General features: G+C 39.1%; 1 protein-coding gene across 1 annotated transcript in view; it reads right to left on the bottom strand.

Annotated features, from left to right (window-relative positions):
* Positions 1-21,184, bottom strand: part of SVEP1 (sushi, von Willebrand factor type A, EGF and pentraxin domain containing 1) — a 355,921-nt gene that overhangs the window by 46,933 nt on the left and 287,804 nt on the right. Inside the window, exon 42 of the mRNA XM_069086632.1 lies at positions 16,490-16,663. Coding sequence (XP_068942733.1) covers positions 16,490-16,663 — 174 coding nt within the window. The remainder of the gene's footprint in view (positions 1-16,489; positions 16,664-21,184) is intronic.

The following is a 21,184-nucleotide window of genomic DNA, read 5'->3' as shown; positions in this document are numbered from 1 at the left end:
ATCATTCATGTCAGTAACTCAGCTGCAGAAAAACCAGGATTTGGAATCACCAAACTGCAGTCTACACAAGTGAATCAGGTGCCTGAAATTGGTGACAAATTGAGTGCTTTTTTGAAGATCTGGATACCACACTCTCATAGATCTATAGCTGGATATGACCTCAGAGGCCATCAAGTACAATTTCCTCATTTTACAGATGAAGAAACTGAGGCCCAGAGTGGTTAAATGACTTGTCCAAGGTCATACTTAATAAGTATTTGAAGCAGGATATGAAGTCTGCTTTTCCTGCTTTCAAATCTAGTGCTCTGTCTATTACATTATACTACCTTTCAATATTTGAAAAGACGCTAAATTTCCATCTTTAAAAAAAAATTAATAGGGGTGGCTAGGTGTAGCAATGAATAGAGAACCGGCCCTGGAGTCAGGAGGACCTGAGTTCAAATCTGATCTCTGACACTTAACACTCACTAGTCTTGTGACCTTGGGCAAGTCACTTAGTTCCAACTGCCCTGCCCACCCCCTCCAAAAAGCAAACAAAAAAAAATTAATGGAAAAGGAAGATCATAGGATCTCAGATTTAGAATTGGAAGGACTATCAGTGGTCATCTAAGCTTCATATTACAGAGGAAGAACAGAGGCTTAGAGAAGTTAAGAGACATCTTTGAGGTCACACTGGTAGTAAGGAGCAGAGGCAAGATTTGAACCTAAATCCTCTGACTCCAAACCCTGGACTCTCTACCCTATACCACACTGAATTCCATGAGTGACCCTTAGGATTTTCATCAGGCAAGAATATAAGAATCATGCATGTAATTTCCGAAGCCATTTCATTTCCTTCCACCATTTTACCAATCACAGGGTCATGATTACAGAATTAAAGACAGAGATCAGGAACCATCTCACAGGTCACCTAGTTCAGTCCTTTCATTTTACAGATGAGGAAACTGAAACCCACAGAGGCAAAGTCCTTGCTAAGCTAGTCAGTAGGCAGCTAGGTGGTACAGTGGATAGAGCACTGAACCTTGAAGGAAGGAAGACTCCTCTTCATGAGTTCAAATCTGGCCTCACCCACTTACTAGCTGTGTGACCCTGGACAAGTCACTTAACCCTGTTTGCCTCCATTTTGTCATTTATAAAATTAGTTGGAGAAGGAAATGGCAAACTTCACTAGTATCCTGACCAAGAAAACCCCAAATGGGGTCATGAAGAGTTTGACACAACTGAAAAAATGACTCAAAGCTAGTTAGTTGCAGAGCCAGGACAAAATTCCACATCTTCTTAGTGGTCCTCTGTCCATTATACCATACTTGTGGAGGGCTGTGTGTGTGTCTGTATGTGTGTGGTAGGGGTGTGGGGTATTAAGCACTAGAAAATAATATCAGATATCATAAATATGACCTGAGTCATAGAGCTACTCATATTTTTCCTCTATTGCAGGTTTGGGTTAGAATGCAATAAGTAGAGTTTACAAGGCATCTTTCACGTCTCAGTGATCAAAATATATGAATGTAATCCATATACTTTTATGGTGCTGATGGCAAATATAGGAAAAGCCAGAGTGAGGGATTTTTCATAGCATATTGTGAGATACGAAGAGATTGGTGAGGAACATAAATTGAGATACCAGTTCCAGCTTGAAGCTGTTTAGTGTGTTACTGAGAGTCCTCGTGAGAAAACCGTAAGAACATGATGGTCAATTTTAGGTGCTGTGGCACTAAGAGGAAATTGAAGAGATAAAGAAGGTTATGTCAGTAATAACAACAAGAAAAGGAGAGAAAACTACTGAAGGAGAGAAATTTATATTGGTTCTTGTTTTTTGGGAAGATTCTGGCCAACTTCATCAACAGCCTGTGAACTGGTTGTATTTCAAAAGTTTAGTTGGAAGTTGGTATTGACTACACTCTCCTCCCTTCCCTATCTCTATCCCTTGAACCATTTCCACTTTACAGTATTTATTCTACTCTCACAAACTTTGTCTGCTTATTCGGACATTGATCACAGCCTGCCAAACCCCAGGCTGAGATTACTCCTACTCTATTTATTTTGCTCCTATTTATGTTTTGTTTTGTTTTTGTGCTTTTTGGAGGGTGGAAGGCAAGGCAATTGGGGTTAAGTGACTTGCCCAAGGTCGAAAGGCCAGAAAGTGTTAAGTGTCTGAGGCCGGATTTGAACTCAGGTCCTCCTGACTTCAGGGCTCTTGCTCTATTCACTGTGACACCTAGCTGCCCCTTTGCTCCTATTTATATGCTGGTGAATGGGGTGGGAAAAATTTAGGAAGCTCTAGGGACTGAGTCCATTACAAATTTGTGTTATCTCATTTCAACTGGACTTTTCTCAAGGCAGCCATGCTTTACACTGCAGTTCTGGATTCAAATATGAAAAGGAAGAAAAAGAAAGATCCAGCTTTGAAGGGCTTTAATCAAAATCCATTGGAAGGATATGTAAAGAAAGGAAGAAAGAAAGTTTAAGCAAGTAGGGATGAGAGTAGAATGGGTAGAAGAAAAGTTAAAGAAAGTTGGAGTCTCTGCATTGACACAATGTAAATGGAGGGTTTGAAAGCAGAGGGATTTTGGAAAGAGGTTTGAGAGGTTTTGCTCTCGTTGAGATAAGAAGGATATTAGAAACTTCAGTTATTCTTTATGATGTGGAAAATATAGAGATATGTTTGTAGCGTTTCATTATTTGAGAATAGCATCCTCTTTCTTTTTTTAATAAGTAGCATTTCCTGGCTATGTGCCCTGTCCTCTTTGACCTTCCCAGGTTTACAACTGAAAAGCCTCAAGGAAAGGTAGAGCTGGATTAAGAAATCCAAGGAACTGATTGAATTCTTTGGGTGATTTAAAAGAAAATTAAAAAAAAAATTATGGGAAGCTAGGAGTGCCACCACAAACTTTTTGAACATGAGCTAACTCAGAGGTCCCTAAACTTATTTGGCCTACTGCCTGTAGCGGCAAGCACCCCAAGCGCGTCCTCAGGGTGGCCGCCCATACAGGTTCTTGGATCTGCTTTGTTAAAGGAAAGCAACTCAAAACGGGTTAACAAGCTTACTTTAATCAGTCAGACATATATCGTTTACCTTGTTCAGGGGAAAAAGGTCAGCACCCCGAACTTCAAAATACACAGACAGAATTATCAAGACAGAAACAGATCAAGTAGACAGATTTCCAAACTGTCCGGCCATTACATCCATACCCAGTCAACATCTGGGTTTCCACATCTGGGTTTTTCAAAGCCGGGGGGGCCCTGGACAACGACTTCCCAGAATATAGATCAAATCACAGAACACTTCTCAAAGTGAGCCCCAAAACAAAGCCTCACATCAGGGTAGCCTTCTCCTGGCTCAGAGAATGTAACAACCTTATTGACCCACTGGCCAATCAAAAAGTATCTACTGAAAAACAAGCCTCCCACCCCAGGCTTCAGGTGCACTTTAGCCTAGGGGCAGAGAAGATCTTTAAAATTTACATTCTCATTACACTGCCCCCTTTAAAAACACACACACACAATACTCAGCACCTCCCTAGAAATCTAATTTCTTTAACCCTTTAATGGTTTTGTTGTGCCTGGTTTCTCCCCCCACCCCACCTCAAGGAAGTGAGCAGACTGCCAGGTCAGCTCCACCCTCCCCCACAGGGTCTCTGCCCTCCCCCCACCCCGTCAGCTCACATGCATAGAAGTGGGAGGGCTTCTGAGTCAGGGAGGGAGTTTCAAGGTGTGTACTGACCAATCTCTGCTTACATAAGGCCCCCTTTATTAAGCTGAGGTTCTGCCCCAGATTGGGGCTGTTGCTGGCTGCTACTGCTATTGTACCTGGGACATGGGGTGGTGCTGGCTCAGTCCGCCATGTGGCCTGATCAGTTGTAATAGTAATGGAATATAAAGATCCCCCATATTGGCTTGGTCTTCAAATTGATTGTGTTAAAACCCAGAGCTTGTGAATCCTACTTGTGGGATGGACTTGTTGACTTCAAAAAAGAGAGGGCCAAACTGGGAGGAGCTGGTGACATAAATTTAGAGAGACACAAGAAAAGAGAGAGGCAGAAGAACTTTTTGGAAGCAGCATCTTGGAGGAAGAGAGAGATGGAGAGGATTGCTGAGGGCCACTTTGAATTGCCCAGGACTTTTGAGAGCTGCCAAAGATTGAGGAGACACGGCTGTTATGCTGGTACTTTGTCTGTCTGTTTTGATATTGTTTTGCCAGATTTGTCCACTGGTGAAAGACAGTCCTGTTGTTGCAGAGGACTAGGAACCTTGCTGTTGGTTCAGAGCTACTGAGACTGTTCTGCAGACAGAGAGTGAATTCTGTCCACTGGTGAAGGACAGTGCGGTTGTTGCAGAAATCTAGGAACTTTGCTGTTGGTTCCGAAGCCCTGAAGAAGGATTTTCTTGTTGTATGTTTACAGAAATCCTGGAAGGGGGTTTTGCTAATGTTTTTAGGGGTCCTAGGACTGTTCTGCAGAGAATGAATTAATGAAGACACTGACAATGTATCTTGTGGCCTTGCTAAGCTTTGTCTCCCCAGGAGAAAAGATTTCTGAGAACTTGCCTCTTGTCAAGATGAAGAAAAGACCTCCATTTGGGTATTAAATGCTGTGCTTAAGCTTGTTGTAACTCTGGGGTAGATTCAATTGTGTTACAAGGGTGAGGAACTTTTGACTCTTTTGTGCTCTGTGATTAAACAAATGAATGTACTTTACTTATATTTGGAAACTAATCTCCATTTGAGAAGAGGGGCTTTGTGATGGACTAAATGAAGGTACAGCCTAGGGGTGGAGTAGTATTTAGAAGATGAACTTTGTGATTGATTAAATGAATATAATGTCCAGGAGTGGGGTAGTACTTGATTAAATCACACTTGGTAAATGCTGCATTTTGCATTATGCTATATGTTGATTCTCTCTGTTCTTAATTTGTCACTGAACAAAATGGAGAGCACCCATGCTGGTATTTTGAACCTTGGGAAATTGCCTTTGCTTGGCATTACATCAGTCAACATGGCCTTTTAATAAAGGGTCCTTTCTAAAATTATGACTTGGGTCTTGCTTGCATTAATCAAGTTACAGTACAACATTTGGAGGCCCCAGATAGATTTGACAGCATTCTGTGTTGCAGTCCAAGGCCCAAGATCCTTGCTCGGCCTCAGGGGATGGAGGCCCCTCAGCTTTGACTTCCTTGAGCAGCAGGCATCTGAAATTTTCTCAGAGCTCAGAACTCAAGGCTGAGAAAGTCCAGACCATCCCCTGACATTGATCAGATCACATTTTGGCTCTTTGGACCCAGATCTCTGTATCAGCCTCAGGAGGTGAGTGGTTATCTGTCTGTTGTGTTTGTGTGCTTGCCTTTCTATTTGTCTTTCTGTAAATAACAACTTCTGTGGTCAAAAAATATCCAGGGAAACTGTTAGACTTCCAGCTTTCTCCTTGTCTCCCATTGGAGAAAGAGAGATAAGAAAAGCAGAGGGGTGGGGAGGAAGCAGCCCTGGCCACTTTGTGAGGAGCCAGTGAGATTTTGGGGACTAGGAAGAGTTCTTGGCCTAGGGGGTAGGCATCTGCTCATATAGATTCCTAGGGGGGGCCACCCCCGATGAAGTTCCAGGGCCCCAGGTCTCGAGGCTGTATTCAGGACCTCTGGTTTGGGGGTAAGCAAAATTCTGTCCTGTTTCCTGGAGGGGAGAGGGCTAGATGTAGCCATCTGTGTAGGGGGCATCTCCTCCCCGGACAAAGCTTGAGACATGTGGCCTCTTGCTTGTAAGTGGTCTAGTTAATGTCTGTTTGTCTGTCTTTATGTGTCCTATCCATTCTGTGTTGGTAAAGTCTCGTCCGATCTATTCTGGTACTGTTGAAATTTGTTTATCTTTCTATGTATCCTATCTATTCCTAATTGGCCATATTGAGCCTGGCTGGAGCGGCCACTTGGCTCCTCTCGTCCGCATGGCCAAGGCTGGGGGGGAGTGGCTGGCCAGCCTGGCTCCTGGGTCAGGCTGAGGGCGGGACTGACTGACCCCCACCCTGAGCTGTCTCTGGCTCAGGCAAGAGAAGGTAAAGTCGCCTGCCCCTAGCCCTCAGCCACTTCTTGTGGGAAGGGGGTAGGGAGGAGGAAGGAGCTGGCAGGAAGGAGTTCTCCACCTACTAAAGTGGAAAGAGAGGTGGGGTTGAGACCTGCATAGCCCCTCCCTTGGGAGGAAATTGGGCAGTTGGGAAATTTCTTTCCTGAGGCTTCAGAGGCAGGGCCTTCCCTGGGACAGAGGCTCTCCAGAGTCCTCCAAAAACTCAAAGCAGGAAGGGGCAAAACTTTTTACTGTGCTGGTCCTTCCCCTTCTCAGTGAGCATTGGGAAGGGGTGGAGGTAGGCCCTTCTTTGGGAATCCCTCTCCTCTGATCAAAGGAGCAGGCAGGCTAGATCTCCTGCCTCATCAATTAAAGCCAACTAAGTGTGGAGCTTTGAGACTGGGAGATTCAAAGCTCACTTTCAAAAAGTCCACCAAAATTCTCCCTGTTGTTGTAATTTGAAATTTTTAATTTGGGAAATTTAAACAAACAGGCAATGAGAAAGCTGATATTTCATTTAAAGTTTTGGCTATTATGAAAATGTATACAGTGGTTTAAAGTTATGGAGTTATAATTTATTTCCTGTGTAAAGTGGTTTGGAATGAATTTACCTAACATGAGCAATGGGACAGAAGCAAGTTTTAAATACATAATGTTTGGGACATTGTATATTTCTAAATTATGTAATTTGGAAAAATTATGAACTCTATGTTAAAAACAATTTTCTTATTACTATTTTGAAGCTGTTGAGTCATCTAAGGATATAGATATATATGTTAACCTGGGTGTATGTGAACATACAATGTCTTGGGAAATTTATATTAGGAGCATTTTTATACCAAATTAGTTTTGGGGAATTCCCATATTTGAAGGTTTATTTTATTATTATTATTTTTATGTTTGTCAACCTTAAGTGAAACCTTTCTTAGGTGTGAGGTTTGTGTCAGTGGTTATGGGATGAACAATTTTCTCTGTAAAACAATTTGGAAATTACTAAATTAAGATCACCAGATTGGTAATTACTTGATTTTGGTTTGAAGTTTAAATTTAGGTACATCATAATTGTTTCTGATATTGTTACTGGTAAACATTGGTATTATGAATGTTATAATAGAAGGAGTTTCTCATACTCTAAATGCTGTTAAATTAAGAATTATACCGTCAGAGGAACAAGAAAATGATGGTGGATGAAGTACTCTGACCATGTCAGAGTATAAGTTATGACATTCTGAAATGTTGTAATTTAAGAAATCATACACTTTTAAGTTTTTCTTTTTTATAGGAAGTTTCAATTCATAAATCAAGCATTTACAATATCATGCTTGGAAAAAACTACTTATTGGTAATTATGTGAAGAAAAGACCCTGTGAATCCTCTTCTAAATTAGAAAATGGAAAAGAGGGCTTAGGTGTCCCTGGAAACAATTTGTGGGCAAGGTCCTAAACTCCCTCCCTCCCACCAAAAAAAAAGAGAGGGGAGGAGGGGGACTTAGGGCTTGTCCCTGGACCTGGCTTCAGCCATGTTTTAGCCACTGGCTAGAAACCTAGCCCCATGTGAAACAGAGACAGATGTACCCACATGATTTTGGGTCCCAGCTGTTTAAGGGGGGGAATGATCAGGTGCTTGGAATGATGGGGTACTTGCATACCTGATATGTAGGTTAATCAGAGATACTTTAGTTGAGAGAAAAGAAAGATACTATTTTTAACACCAGGTTAATTCAAACTGTCTTTAAAGTCTATTTATGAAAAGCTAAACAAAGCAGATGAGAAGGTTAGGGGACAAATGGGGTTTATCCAGCCTCTCCTGTTTCCAGATAGTTGATATCAGTTTTAGAATGTTGAGAGAGCATGAGGAAGTTTTGGGAAGGCAGAAAGATTTGTAACTTGACTTTGTAATTAATAGCTCAGTCAAACTTTAGATAGCCCTATCTGAAGGACATTAGTCCACATTTATTTGCTATTTAATAATTTGAGGGACTGTAAATTTTACTATTTTTCTAAGCCTTGATTACAGGAGTCACCATAAAAGCCAATAATGGGCTGGCAGAGGCTGTAGGCTGCGAAATTGTTCAAGGTGGATGTCTGTGCTTGGAAAAGTTTGGGGACAACCTTGGACACTGCCCAGGTGGGATCTCTCTGACTTTATTTCCCAATTGTGTCTTTTCTTTCTGAAAAGGAAACCTTCCACCTATTTATGCTTTCAGCATCTGGTTGCTTTCTGAATGACCAGCGGAAATGACTCATGCCTGAAATCAAACAAGGCTAAGGAAGTTTTCCTTCTGGCAAGGTTTATGACATGGTTCCTCTTTTTATTCTATAGCAAATTCAGTGAGAAGTAATATTCAGGGCCAAATAAAAGAATAAATATGGAGATAACTTCCTTCAAAGAAGGAGATGATTAGTAATAAGACAAAATGTAATGAAACAGATGCCCGATTGGCCAGGATAGTGAAATTTGAGGTGAACAACAGGATCAGACTAGATGACACCTAGGATTAAATACAGATGTATAAAATTGGCTTTAAAAATTTCCTATTATGTGAATTCATGATTTGAGCATGTTTGGGAATAAGATCAGAGGCATGAATTTTGGATTTTAGCACAAGGATTGTATAAGATAGTGGTAAGGGTGAAGCTAATGTTAATTTGTTAATGCATCTGTCAGATAATTTTACAAAGGGCAGATGAAATCAATTTTTAAAAAAGGTTTTTCATATTCTAAAGGACTGCTATACCAGGTACTGGATTTAGGAAAGGTAGAAATAACAAAGAATAAATAAACTGAAAATTCTCTGTAGTTTCAAAATATGGCACTAATCTTAAGTAATTGTACTAATTTATATTAAGTCAAAGTTATCTGGTCATCCCCAGATCTGAACTGGAGAAGCAAAACTCCTTTTTAGATTCTGTAACTACATGAGGTATCTGGGATTTAAAAGTGTTGCTTAAATGAAATAGGTCACTGGGATACAAGGAATTGTATGTTAGTTATGATTCTTGTATAGTTTGTATGCAAGTTTTCTTGGTTATATTGGTGACATGTACCTGACAATGTAATTATGTCATTTTGTAAAATTGTGAGAAGAACCTCATTGTATTAACTGAGCCTAGCCCTGTGTGGCTAAGAAAACTGAACTATTTGTTTGAACCTAGTCTTTCATGGCTAGAAAACTGGACCTTTATATGTGTTTCTGGGAGCTCTTGTATTGTACATTTGAACTTTGGTCATCTAAGGATCATCCCCTGAGCCTTGGAATCTGAAAAAGACGACATCAGATACAAACAGCTTTCCCAAGAATCCGGACCTGACCTCTATTGGGACAGCTTCTTTCCTGGAGAAATTCAACTAGAGGACTGATAGAAAAATGTGGCCCCCTCCTCTTCCTTGTGACTATGGCCTTGATTATAGGAAGTCCCTATTAACTGTTAAATTGCTAATTGCTTTGGATCCCCACTACCAGCCCTTAGGAACAAAGTTGACTGTCCTGTATGATTTGGTCAGCGCACAAAAGAAGTGGGAAATGTCTTGCCTGGTCCCCTCCCCCCCCCTCACCCCAAGGAAGTGAGCAGACTGCCAGGTCAGCTCCACCCTCCCCTACTGGGTCTCAGCCCTTTCTCAGTCAGCTCACCTGCATAGAAGTGGGCGGGCTTCTGGGTCAGGGAGGGAGTTTCAAGGTGTATACTGACCAATCACTGCTTACATAAGGCCCCCTTTATAAGATCAGGGCTTTTGCTGGCTGCTACTGCTATTGCTGTACCTGAGACATGGGGTTGGGCTGGCTCAGCCAAACATGGCCTTTTAATAAAGGGTTCATTCTAAAATTGACTTGGGTCTTGCTCTCATTAATCACGTTAAAGTACAAAAGTTTTCTTGAAATTTGTGTCATTTCAAAAATTTTTAAAAATTGCGATGCATCTTAAATTTAATAATTTATTGTAAATTTGTGAATTTTTTCCTGCATTGAAATTTTCTTGATGCAATATTGCATCATTTGACCCCCTATAGTATTGTATCATGAACAAGTCATTACATATGCATATTCCTGCTGATGCATGCTGGACTTCCCAAGAAGATTGTGACATGCTCACCTGCCAACACTTGCTTCTTAAGACCTATTGGCAAACTTGACCACTGATTGGTTATGACTTGCATTTTGTGTGTTTATTTGGAAAATGATTTAATCACTATGACTATGTATAACTCTGTTACACAACAGATGAAATGTGTATGAACAGATTTTCAAAATCCTCTTTATCTTCTCTTTCCTTATGCTTCCATTGCCCCCTTATTTTTAGTCAACACCCCTCAATTGCACCTGAGGCTACTATAGCCCTGTCCCCCATGATGCCAGCATCCCCAGAGGGCAGTACCATCCACTTTGGGAACTTCTGAACTGAAAACAGTAGGCCCTGGGGAAAACTGAGATTTAAATGTTAGCATTTGTGATTATAAATCCAGATTGGATTTAGTCAAAATTTTGTTCTCAAACTAAATCATTATGTGGTCTCATTTACAGTAAGACATATTCTCCTAATAAGAAAACTGTGCTAAGTCAGAACTTAATACAAATCACACAATGCTATTTAGCTTTAAAACAATATGCTAGAAAATGCATGTATCAGGAAGACCAAGTGAAAATCTGGTCTCAGAAATCTATTAGCTGTGTGACCTTAAGAAAGTTACTTCACCTCTGTTTACCTCCCTTTCCTAATCTGTAGAGAAAATAATAATAGTAGCCCTCCCACCTCCCTGGGTTGTGAGAATCACATAACTGTGAAGTGCTTAACACAGTCCCTGGTATGTGGCAAGCATTATATACACATTAACTATTTCTTTAATTGAATGTAATTACTTTGTGCTGGATTACTTTAGACTGGATTTTAGACTTAATTAATATAGAAAACTAAAAATGATAAAATGAATGATTTTCTGTAAGATAATTTGGAAATGCATTCAACTGAACGGATGTCACCAGCCTGATAATAACTTTGTTTCATGTTTTAAATACATGACATTGTGTATGCTATTGATGTGTTTCTAAAATTTTTCTCATAGTGTGAAATTTGGGGAAAGTAACTTCTCTTTTAATTTGGATGCTACTAAATATGAATGTAGCTGTTAAAGAATGCGGTCAAAATGTTTGAAAACTTAAATATTTAATTGGGTATATTTTACTTTAAAGTAGATAATAATTTATTATTTTAAAATGTAGCAAAGATCTAAGTTGTCCTTATCTGTGAGGTTCCTTGGGACTTTTTACTTGAACAAGGTCATAAATCTTATCAGCCCTACTGATAACATGCTATAGCAGAGTGCTGAAGTTTGAGAAATTGGGACTATGCCCAGCCGAAGTAGGGAAACTTACTAGTTTGCTTATAGCAGAGTGATTTGTATCTGATAGATTATTTGACTAACACTTATGAGAATTATGAAATTTTACTTGTTAACAAATAGTTTGCATTGAAGTTACATCTCTCAAACAACTTAGCAACAACAGACCTTAGATTCAAAGATTTCAATCTTGCCTTAGTTGTGAACAGGCAATAGAAGTTAAAGGCTTATTAGAGTCAGCATTTTTTCTTGGGGTTTGAAGTTAACTATTATGCGTTCACTGTTTGGGTGAAACTTCAGAATGTAATTATTCTTAAATTATAAATGGAGGGTGAATAAGATGTCCTTATATAATTAACAGTTGTTGTAACAAAAGAAAAGTAATTGTTGTTTGGTCATGTCTAATTCTTTGTGACCCCATGTGGAGTTTTTTGGAAAAGATACTGGAGTTTCTTTCTCCATTTCCTTCTCCATCTTACTTACAGACGAGAAAACTATGATACACAGGGTTAAGTGACTTGTCCAGGGTCACACAGATAGTCAGTATCTGAAGCCAGATTTGAACTCAGGAAGATGAGTCTTCCTTACTCTCAGTCCAGCACTCTATCTACTGTGCCACCTAACTGCCTTAAACTATGATTAGTGAAATTTTGCTCTTTGAGGTTAAATCTAAGTTTTGATTTCAGATATGGTTATCTGAATTGTTATGAGGCCAATAGCCCACCATTCAAGGGAAATGTTATGTGCTGTCCAAAGAGAGTTCAGTCTGGGAACTGCTATAGGTAGATGTCTGTCCCTGGGAAAAGTTGAGGGGATGACCTTGACTTAGGTTAAGGTAGGATCCTCTTGACTCAGTTTCCCATTGTGTTATTTCCTTTCTCACACCATTAATTCTGAGTCTGGTTTTTGATAACTTGTGAATAAATGTGGAGCTTTGCTGTGTGATTGGCTGTTAAACTATGACCTGGAATCAAACAGAGCTAAGGAAGTTTTCCCTCTGTTATGGCTCATGTTAGGTCAGTCTGCACCCTTTTGGAAACAGTCTTGATACCATATTAACCATGTCCTTCCTTTTCCTTTCATAGTAAATTTTCTATAATCAGAGTAGGTGAACTGTAGGAGTTTTTGTTGCTGCAGTATTAAATCATTTAATAGATTAATACTAAAACATCTCTGAGTTATTGTAATAGGATGTAAGTATAAAAGCTCTTACTGTTTTCACTCTGAATTTGTAGTCAATTCCATATTCTATATAAACTAGGTAAATGAGTTCTTAGCTTGGCCATCCCCTTGCTATTAGATAAGATTAAGACCTTGGGGGACAGCTAGGTGGTGCAGTGAATAGAGCACCATCCCTGGAATCAGGAGGACCTGAGTTAAAATCTGGCCTCAGACACTTCACACTTAACTAGCTGTGTGACCTTGGTCAAGTCACTTAACCCCAATTGCCTTGCCTTCCCCCCTCATTAAAAAAAAAAGACCTTGATAATTCTTTCCTTCTTAACAGGGATAATATTCTCAAAACCAGGGAATGAGACAAAGATATAAAAGTTTTCGAATTAAACATAGTAAATTTTGAGAAAGCAAGAAGATCAGACTGTTTTCTCTAAGGTTTTACACACACACACACACACACACACACACACAAACAGAAAGAGAAGAGACACAGACTCTGACTCTGTTTATGATTGGTTTCCAAATGTTTCTAATGAAATATACTTTGAGTATGTTTTAGTAGCAAGTTCTCAAAATTGGATCAAGAATTTTATATAAAAATTGTATTTATAATTATAAAGAAAGTGGGATTATCTTCCTATTTTGAAGTCTCTGATAATTTCAAGAGACAGAAGAGCTAATTTTCCAAATCAGGCCCTCATAGATTTTCTTTTTTAAGATTCTTCTCTTCCTATATTGATAATGTCCCTATCAGGAATAAGGTTTAGGTAAAGATAGAAACAGCAAATAGTATATAAAAATTGAAATTCTCTGAAGTTTCAAGTGAATTACGGGTTTCTAGTTTTATGTTCTTATAATCCTGTTGTTAATAGGATAAGAACCATAAGGCTTCAGCTGGTTTTCACCACATGAACTAGTTATTGGAAAAGTAAACTTAGAAGGTTGTACCAAATTGTATTGAATTTTGTTATTGGCAGACTCTAACAGAATTACCCAGGAGTCTCTACAAGTGACTTGGAACCAGGGAAGCACATCTACTAGGAGAAGCCTCCTTCCAAGTTGCCCTGACAATGAAACCTGTTCCAGAATATCTAAGGGACCAGACAACCACCTGGGACATCTGGGACTCAAGATAAAATGTGCTGATTAAGTGGATATTGGGAGTGGGTGCATATTGCAAGGAGACATGAGGTTATTTTATAGCACATATGCTTGCTGAGTTTTCTTGGTATCATGTAAATCTCTCCTCAATTTATGCCAGATTAGCCCTCTAAACAGTCTGATCTGTAGCCTGACTTAATTTACCTGTGGACTCTGTTTAACACAGTCTGTTTCCTTAGGTATAAAACATTATGAATCTGCTTGTACTCTCTGTGCCTCTTATTCCACCATCTGAGGCCCCTTAAAGGTAGACTGTCATTCTGTCTAAAAATCCCTAAAAGATAAAGCATTTAAACAAATGATTCTGGGGATTGAGAACCCCAGGATCAAAGAGGGGAATATTACATTAGAAATCGGCATCAGTGAGTCCATTTTGCTTTTAGTCACCATTTTGTAAAGTTAAATCACTTGATTTAGGAGGTTTTACAAGAGTACTCTCTTCTCCTCACTGTAACCTGCCTTAAAGAATATAACAAATGGGGCGGCTAGGTTGCATAGTGAATAGAGCACCGACCCTGGAGTCAGGAGGACCTGAGTTCAAATCCAGAGTCAGACACTTAACACACACACAAAAAAACTAGCCGTGTGACCTCGGGCAAGTCACTTAACCCCAATTGCCCTCCAAAAAGGAAAGAAAGAAAAGAATATCACAAGAATACCTCTTTTCCTCTCACCTCAGTTTCTCCTGACTCCCCTCCACCAGTGAGAAGCCAGATGTCTCAATCCCTATATTCCTGTGTTTCCTGTTTTTGACTCCCTCCAAATTGTATATTAACTGTGAGAAATCAAGCTTCTGTGTCCTTGGCTACTGAGAATTTTGGACCTGGTTTGTTTTGCAACTGAATGCATTGCCAAATAAATCATTGCTTGGCTATAATTACTTGGTTTCTTAATTACTGTAACATTGGCATTCTGGTGTCCTGGCATGTTCTGGTCTTCCTACCCTGTGTCTCTGAAAGTATTCACCCAATTCTAAGCTTCTAATTGGTAATCCTAGTGGCCTGCTAAGAGGATCATCTAGGAGAGGGTGACAAGGTTAGGAGAAAAAATAGATGCTGCAGGAAGCAGGGGGGAGTGGGAAAAGACTGTTGGAAATAAAGGGGGTGTGAAGTTGGGACAGCTAAACCAAGATATTTGTGAATCCTGGGCAAGGTTGAAAAATGGGTCTTCTGTACTGTGTGTTTGCTAAAAAACTTTATGAGTCTTCAGTATAGCACATATAACTTCATTTAGCATAAAACAATTGCCCATGTCTTCAATTCTCGTCCCTCCTCCTCCCTGAAATAGCTGAATACACTTGGCATAAGGACGGTTAGGAGCGGGGATAAGTCATCTCCTCTCCCTTCTTTTCTGGGATTTTTTTAAGTTGGCCATGTATATATTGTGGGTCTTATTCTCAGAAGCTGCCTGCTTTTACCTTGCAAGAAAATTGTTCTAATGACTTGATCTAGAGTTTGTTTTTGCATTCCTTTGTAATTATGGTATTGGTTTATGTATTCATTGACACATCTTCTGACAAAGACTGAGATTTTATTGAAGAGCTGGCATGTTGTGATGTTGTGAACTCCACAACTAAATTTTATAAGATGGTGATGAGGTAAAAAGTTTCCAGAAAAGGCATCAACTAGGATGGTGAAGGTATTAAGTTCACAACATAAGAGAATCTGTTGAAAAAACTGGGGCTGTTTTGTATGGAGAAGACTCAGGGGGAATATGACAGTTGTCATTAAGTATTTGAAGGCCTTTTACCTAAAAGAGAGATAAGGCTTGTCCTGTTTGGTTCTAGATGGCAGAAACTGGAAACATGGGTAGAAAATACAAAGGGGGCAAAATTAGGGTTGATGTAAGGAAAAAAATTCCCAAGAATTAGAGTTATCCGGTGGAAGGGGTTTGCCTTGGGAAGTAGAAGTGAGTTTTCCTCACTGAAAAGACTAAATAACCACTTGTCAAGGGTATTGTAGAAGGTTTATTCTTTGAGTACGGTTGGACTTAACAAATGCTTTTTTTTAAGTGCCAGGCACTGTACTAAATGTTTTACAAAAATAATATTTGCTCATCACAACTTTGTCAGGTTGGTGCTATTATAAATTTTTTGCAGTTGAGGAAACTGAGATAGAAGATAAGTGACTTGCTCAGGGTCACTTGTCTGAGACCATTTTTGAACACAAAGACTCTAGCTAGGCCCAGTGCTCTTTCCACTATGCCACTTAGCAGCGTCTGACTTGGTGGTCACTGATCCGTACTGAAATTCTGGGACTGAAATGAGTTATAATTGTTCTTAGAGTTAGATAACCCTACTTAGAAAGTTACCAATAGTTCAGCCAAACTACAAATTACCTGTGAAACCTTGTGTCATTCTCAAGGATGTACTGTCTGCTTAATAATGTATTTATCAATGCATTTGAAGTTGTAATACAATATCTGAAATATTTTTTCTTTCCTTAATATCATGACATCTCCCCCAAGTGAAGTACAGAAGTTTAAATACCCCTTTAAATTAGAGTCCTAAGAGCAGGGGATTTTGTAATTATCCAGTTCATCTCAGTGCAGATATCCAATTCTGATCATTCATGTTTTGCTCTGTCTTAAAAATCTGAATTAAATGGTTTAGAGGTGTGTGCTAATCACATTAACCAGATAAATATAATTTCATCTAGTGGCAAGTCAATCTCTCCTTTAACTCATTAACAGAGATTAAGGATTAGGGAGCAGTTATTGCCAGGGAGGATCAGAAGTGAATAAAAGTACATCCCTAATACAGTAGTCACTCACGTTTACAGAAAGGCATAGGTTGGCTCCAACTTCCATTTTCGGTGCATTCTGCGACAGGCTGTCCTTCCAGGGAATATCCAATATTGCAGGAGTATATCACTCTTGGACCAACTGTATGATTTTCATATTCAGCTCTTCCATTCTCAAGCTGGACTGGAGCTTCACACCTGATTTCTAGAGGGAAGGAAAATAAGTGTGTTAATAGTCTCATGTTCAACTTAATTTGAAATCGCCATTTGTTTTTCTGTTATAATTGCAGAAACCGCCTCCCGCCCCCCACTACTTATTAATGGAAAACATCCAAAAATTGGATCATTGTTTCATTTACATGAAATTTTGTTGACCCCCTAAAGACAGTATTGTCTACATTAGATTAATGGATTTGGGTATCATGAAACCAGAGAAATGCAAAATCATTCATCATACCATATTGTCAAGATTTTTTTTTCTTCTTTTGGATGGGTTTGGGGAAGGTCTACTAGACATTGTTGTAGGAACTCTTGGTTTGGAAAGTACCTCCAAGAAATGCAGTTACTTTGGCTAAGCTGTAATTAAGAGCCTTACAAAGTTGCCTGGGGTACTCAAGGGGTAAATAGTAATTCTACTAGGATGTGAAGGAAGCAGGATATGAGATCTGGCCTCCTTGGACTTCAAAGTGGGTCTATGCCAGATTTGTGAATAGAAAAATTTGGAACTCTCCTTGTCTCCTGGTTCATTCTCTCCCCAGCTCCACTGTGGGGGGCACAGGGACAGGGATGGACTATATATCTATATCTCTGTGTGTACCTGTATACACACACACATACATACATATACATAGATACTTCAAAATGTTGTGTTTTTTTTTTTTGAGGGGAGAAGGCAAGGCAATTGGGGTTAAGTGACATGCCCAGGGTCACATGGCTAGTAAGTGTTAAATGTCTGAGGCTGCATTTGAACTCAGGTCCTCCTGACTCCAGGGCCAGTGCTCTATTCACTGTGCTACCTAGCTGTGCCCTCAAAATGTATTTTTAATAATGAAAGGGAGATGTACAAAATTCAGAGAGACAGACAATCGAAGAATAGCCACAAAGATGGTTAAAAAATTAGAAGCTAAGGCATATATTAGATAACTCTGGAGAAGAGAATACTGAGGGTCAATGAGTTAATGATTTTCAGCAGTGTTCAGGGTTCATACTATTTATGTTTTACTGGTGATAGAAGAAAGTAGGAAATCATCTTAATGAATATTTAGAGTTGTTTTCAGGAAGAATTTGGGTAGCTAGGTGGTACAGTGGATGGAGTCAGTTAGACTCATCTTCCTAAGTTCAAATCTGGCCTCAGACACTTAATAGCTCTGTGACCCTGGGCAAGTGACTTAACACTGTTTGCCTCAGTTTCCTCATCTGCAAAATGAGCTGGAAAAGGAAATGGTAAATCACTTCAGTATCTTTGCCAAGAAAACCCCCAAATGGGGTCATGGAGAGTTGGACATGACTGAACAGGAGGAAGAATTTCCTCATGGTGACTTAAATATATTTAACAAGAACAGCAACAATAATAAAATTACTAACGAAGTTGGGGATTCCTTCTCTAGTATACTTACAAATAGATTAAATTCTTATTTTTCTGTGGTAGTGTAAACAGAACTCTGTTAGAAGAGTAGGAAATGAACTAGCTGACCTTTCGTATTTTCTCTGGCCAGGCTCCATGTACTGAAGTTCAGTAGTCAAAAAGTTCAAGGTAGGGGGAGAAGACAAGTGTTTAGAAGCACATCACAGCTAATAGAAATAGGCAATAGGGCCATAAAAAATCACAGAGCCTTAGGCTAGAAGGAACCTTTGTGATTTTTTTAATTTTTTACTTATACATTCCAATAATTTCATTAAAAAATTTTTTTTTGTTTTGTTTTTTGCTTTTTGGAGGGCGAAGGCAGGACAATTGGGGTTAAGTGACTTGCCTAGGATCATATGGCTAGTAAGTGTTAAGTATTCACTATGCCACCTAACCGCCCCAACTTTCATTTTGTAGATGAGGAAAATGAGACCCAGAACATGAGTCTCTCCCAAACTGGGCCTGCCCCAAGGAGTTCCTGAAGAGGAATCCGAAAGAGAGACTAAGGATCCTGGGTTTGGCTCACAAATTCTTGCCCAGGTTCATACTGGAAGACTTTGCTCTTCTTGCTTAATTGTGTTTCTTATCTTTTGCCTTTCATTTATTGAACTGAATTGTTGCATAGAGTTTCTTTTGTACTCTCCAGTTCCTTACATAGTATATTTCTCTAGAAGAGAAACTACTAAACAAAAACAAATGCTTTTCCTCAAGTCACAATGCAATTCAAGGAAAGATTTAACAGAAAAGCACAATAATACGGGTACTTAACCTGCTTCCTCAAGTCCAGAGCTTCATTCACTGAAGGGGAATGGAATGGTTTAAAGCTGACTAAAATGAATCTCTGGCAGAGATATTGAATTCTAAAGGAACTGTATTCTAGTTTAAAAACATGTTTAACTGGCAACCTGATGAGTTATTAATAAAGCCAAGAAGTAGATGTTTTCCAATTTCATAGACTTATAGCCAGGAGGCAGCTTGGAAGTCATCTAGTCTAACCCTTTCATTTGGCAAATGAGGAAACTTAAAGTCCAAGAAGTGAAGTGATTCACCCCAAGGTCACACAAGCAAAAAGTGGCAGGGTTGTTTTTTCAGACAATTTGGTAAAATTCTTTTCTTGGGTTTTATTTAACAACTTTTATTTTTCCTTATTACCCTGTGATTTTTATTTGACTGCACCAAATTCAGTAAAACTGATCTATAAATTGAAGTGAGTCTCATACAATGTAAAATCCTGCTGTGAATCAACATTGTCCTATGTGATTGGAATCAGATGGTGCTGGCAATTACAGATAACAGACTCCTATTTGGGAGAGCTAATTAGAGTTTAAGACAATAGAGTTGGAACCAAATGTCAAGTTCTTTGTTTACAACAAGCAGACAAAAAGGCATCAAATCATTCTGTGATATTAACAAAAATATGTTAACATGAAGAAATGTAGACTTTAAAAATTCACTTCTGTACAGAAGCATTTTGGGGAAAATGCAACCACCATTTCCCAAAACTTTTGCATTTCACTGCTGATAAGATAATCTATAGTTTGAAATCTTTGGTCATTAAAAAAAAAATTCCTTGCCTTATTTATACTTATTTGGTTGGAATAGCTAATATCAGAAATTTGGGGAATTTCAATCATCTAATTTGGCTGGACTTTTGATTTTGAAATGTTGGAGCTGCCAAACATGAAACTAAAATGAAAACATCAATTACCTGAAATTTTTTTTTCCTTTTTTAACTAGTTGCACACCTCCAAATCCCTAATTTTCAATAGTTTATAACCTCTTTCTCAGTTTAGCAGTTAATGAGTAGACACATTATTACAATCCTTTTTTTTTTATGTGATCCATCTTGTTAACTTGGAACATGAGTGGCATTTTCCCCCTCTTTGTGAATGTCTTTTCAATAATTAAGAGTGTGACTGAGGCACAAAACTGGGTGACTGAATACACTTTGTGGGTAGGATTCCTTCCTGGCTTTCCGATGTTGGAACTTAGATATGAAACCATGTTTCCATATATGGTCATAACCCAACAGACTTCCAGCCAAAGTCAAGTGGAAAAGAAATTTAAAATAGCAAATAATATTGTACAAGATAAATACAGAAGGTAACTTCTGCCAGGTCTGAGTAGAGAAAGCTCATTTATAATCAGAAATACCATTTGTGTGCAAAACAATTAGCCAGTTAAATCATTTAAAACAATGTCTCTTCAATAGATTAAGTGTGCCAAACACCCTGTAAGTTACCTCCTTTATGAAGAGTTAAATTATAGATCATATATTTCTTGGAGTTAGGAGAGCATGTGGTTCAGCTAACATAAAGACTCATTAAAGGAACCTTGGAATAAGTCTCCATGTGGTCACATTGGCAATACCCATGCCTAGAAAGTACTCTCTTCTTCATTCTTCCTTAAAGATGCAGCTCTAGGACCATTTTCTGTATGAAGCCCTCCCCAACTTCCCTCAAACACTTGTGTTCTCCCTTCTAAACTACTGTAAATTTAAATGCTTGTATACATTTGTATTTGTTTTGTGCATATTTTTATTTGTAATTCATGTCTCCCTCATTAGAAAGTAACCTCACTGTGGGTAGGGATTGGTTCATTCTTTGTGCTTTACCCTCAGCATCTACCACAGTGCTGGACCCATAGTAGGTGCTTAATAAATACTCGTTGATTGACTGAACCTCAGGGGCTAACAAGTAAAACCCATACTCCCAAAAGAATCCCTACTCGTACATACTGGAAAAGTAGTTACCCAGCCATTGCTTGAGGACCTTCAATGAGGAGCATCCCGCTACCTCCTAAGACAGCTCATTCAACTTTTAAGTCATTGTTTTAAGATATTTTTCTTCATATCAGGTTTTAATTTACCTCTCTGCCTTTCCTATCCACCACTGCTCCTACTTCTTCCCCTCAGGCCAAGCAGAACAGGTCTTAATTCATTTTTTACATCATATCACAGCTTTCCAAATACCTGAAGACAGCTAGCACGTTTCCCCTGAACCTCATTTCCTCTAGCATAAACATGACCAGTTCCGTCAATCGATCCTCATTTGACAGGGACTAATTGTGCATTAAGGGCAGCTAGATAGTGCAGTAGATAGA

Source organism: Petaurus breviceps, unplaced genomic scaffold (genome assembly GCF_028583685.1).
Source record: "Petaurus breviceps papuanus isolate PSGF00001 unplaced genomic scaffold, PetGlider_PUasm1.0 118, whole genome shotgun sequence".
Lineage (NCBI taxonomy): Eukaryota > Metazoa > Chordata > Mammalia > Diprotodontia > Petauridae > Petaurus > Petaurus breviceps.
Note: the sequence above shows the minus strand (reverse complement) of the source record. Positions and strands in the feature narration are given on the sequence as shown.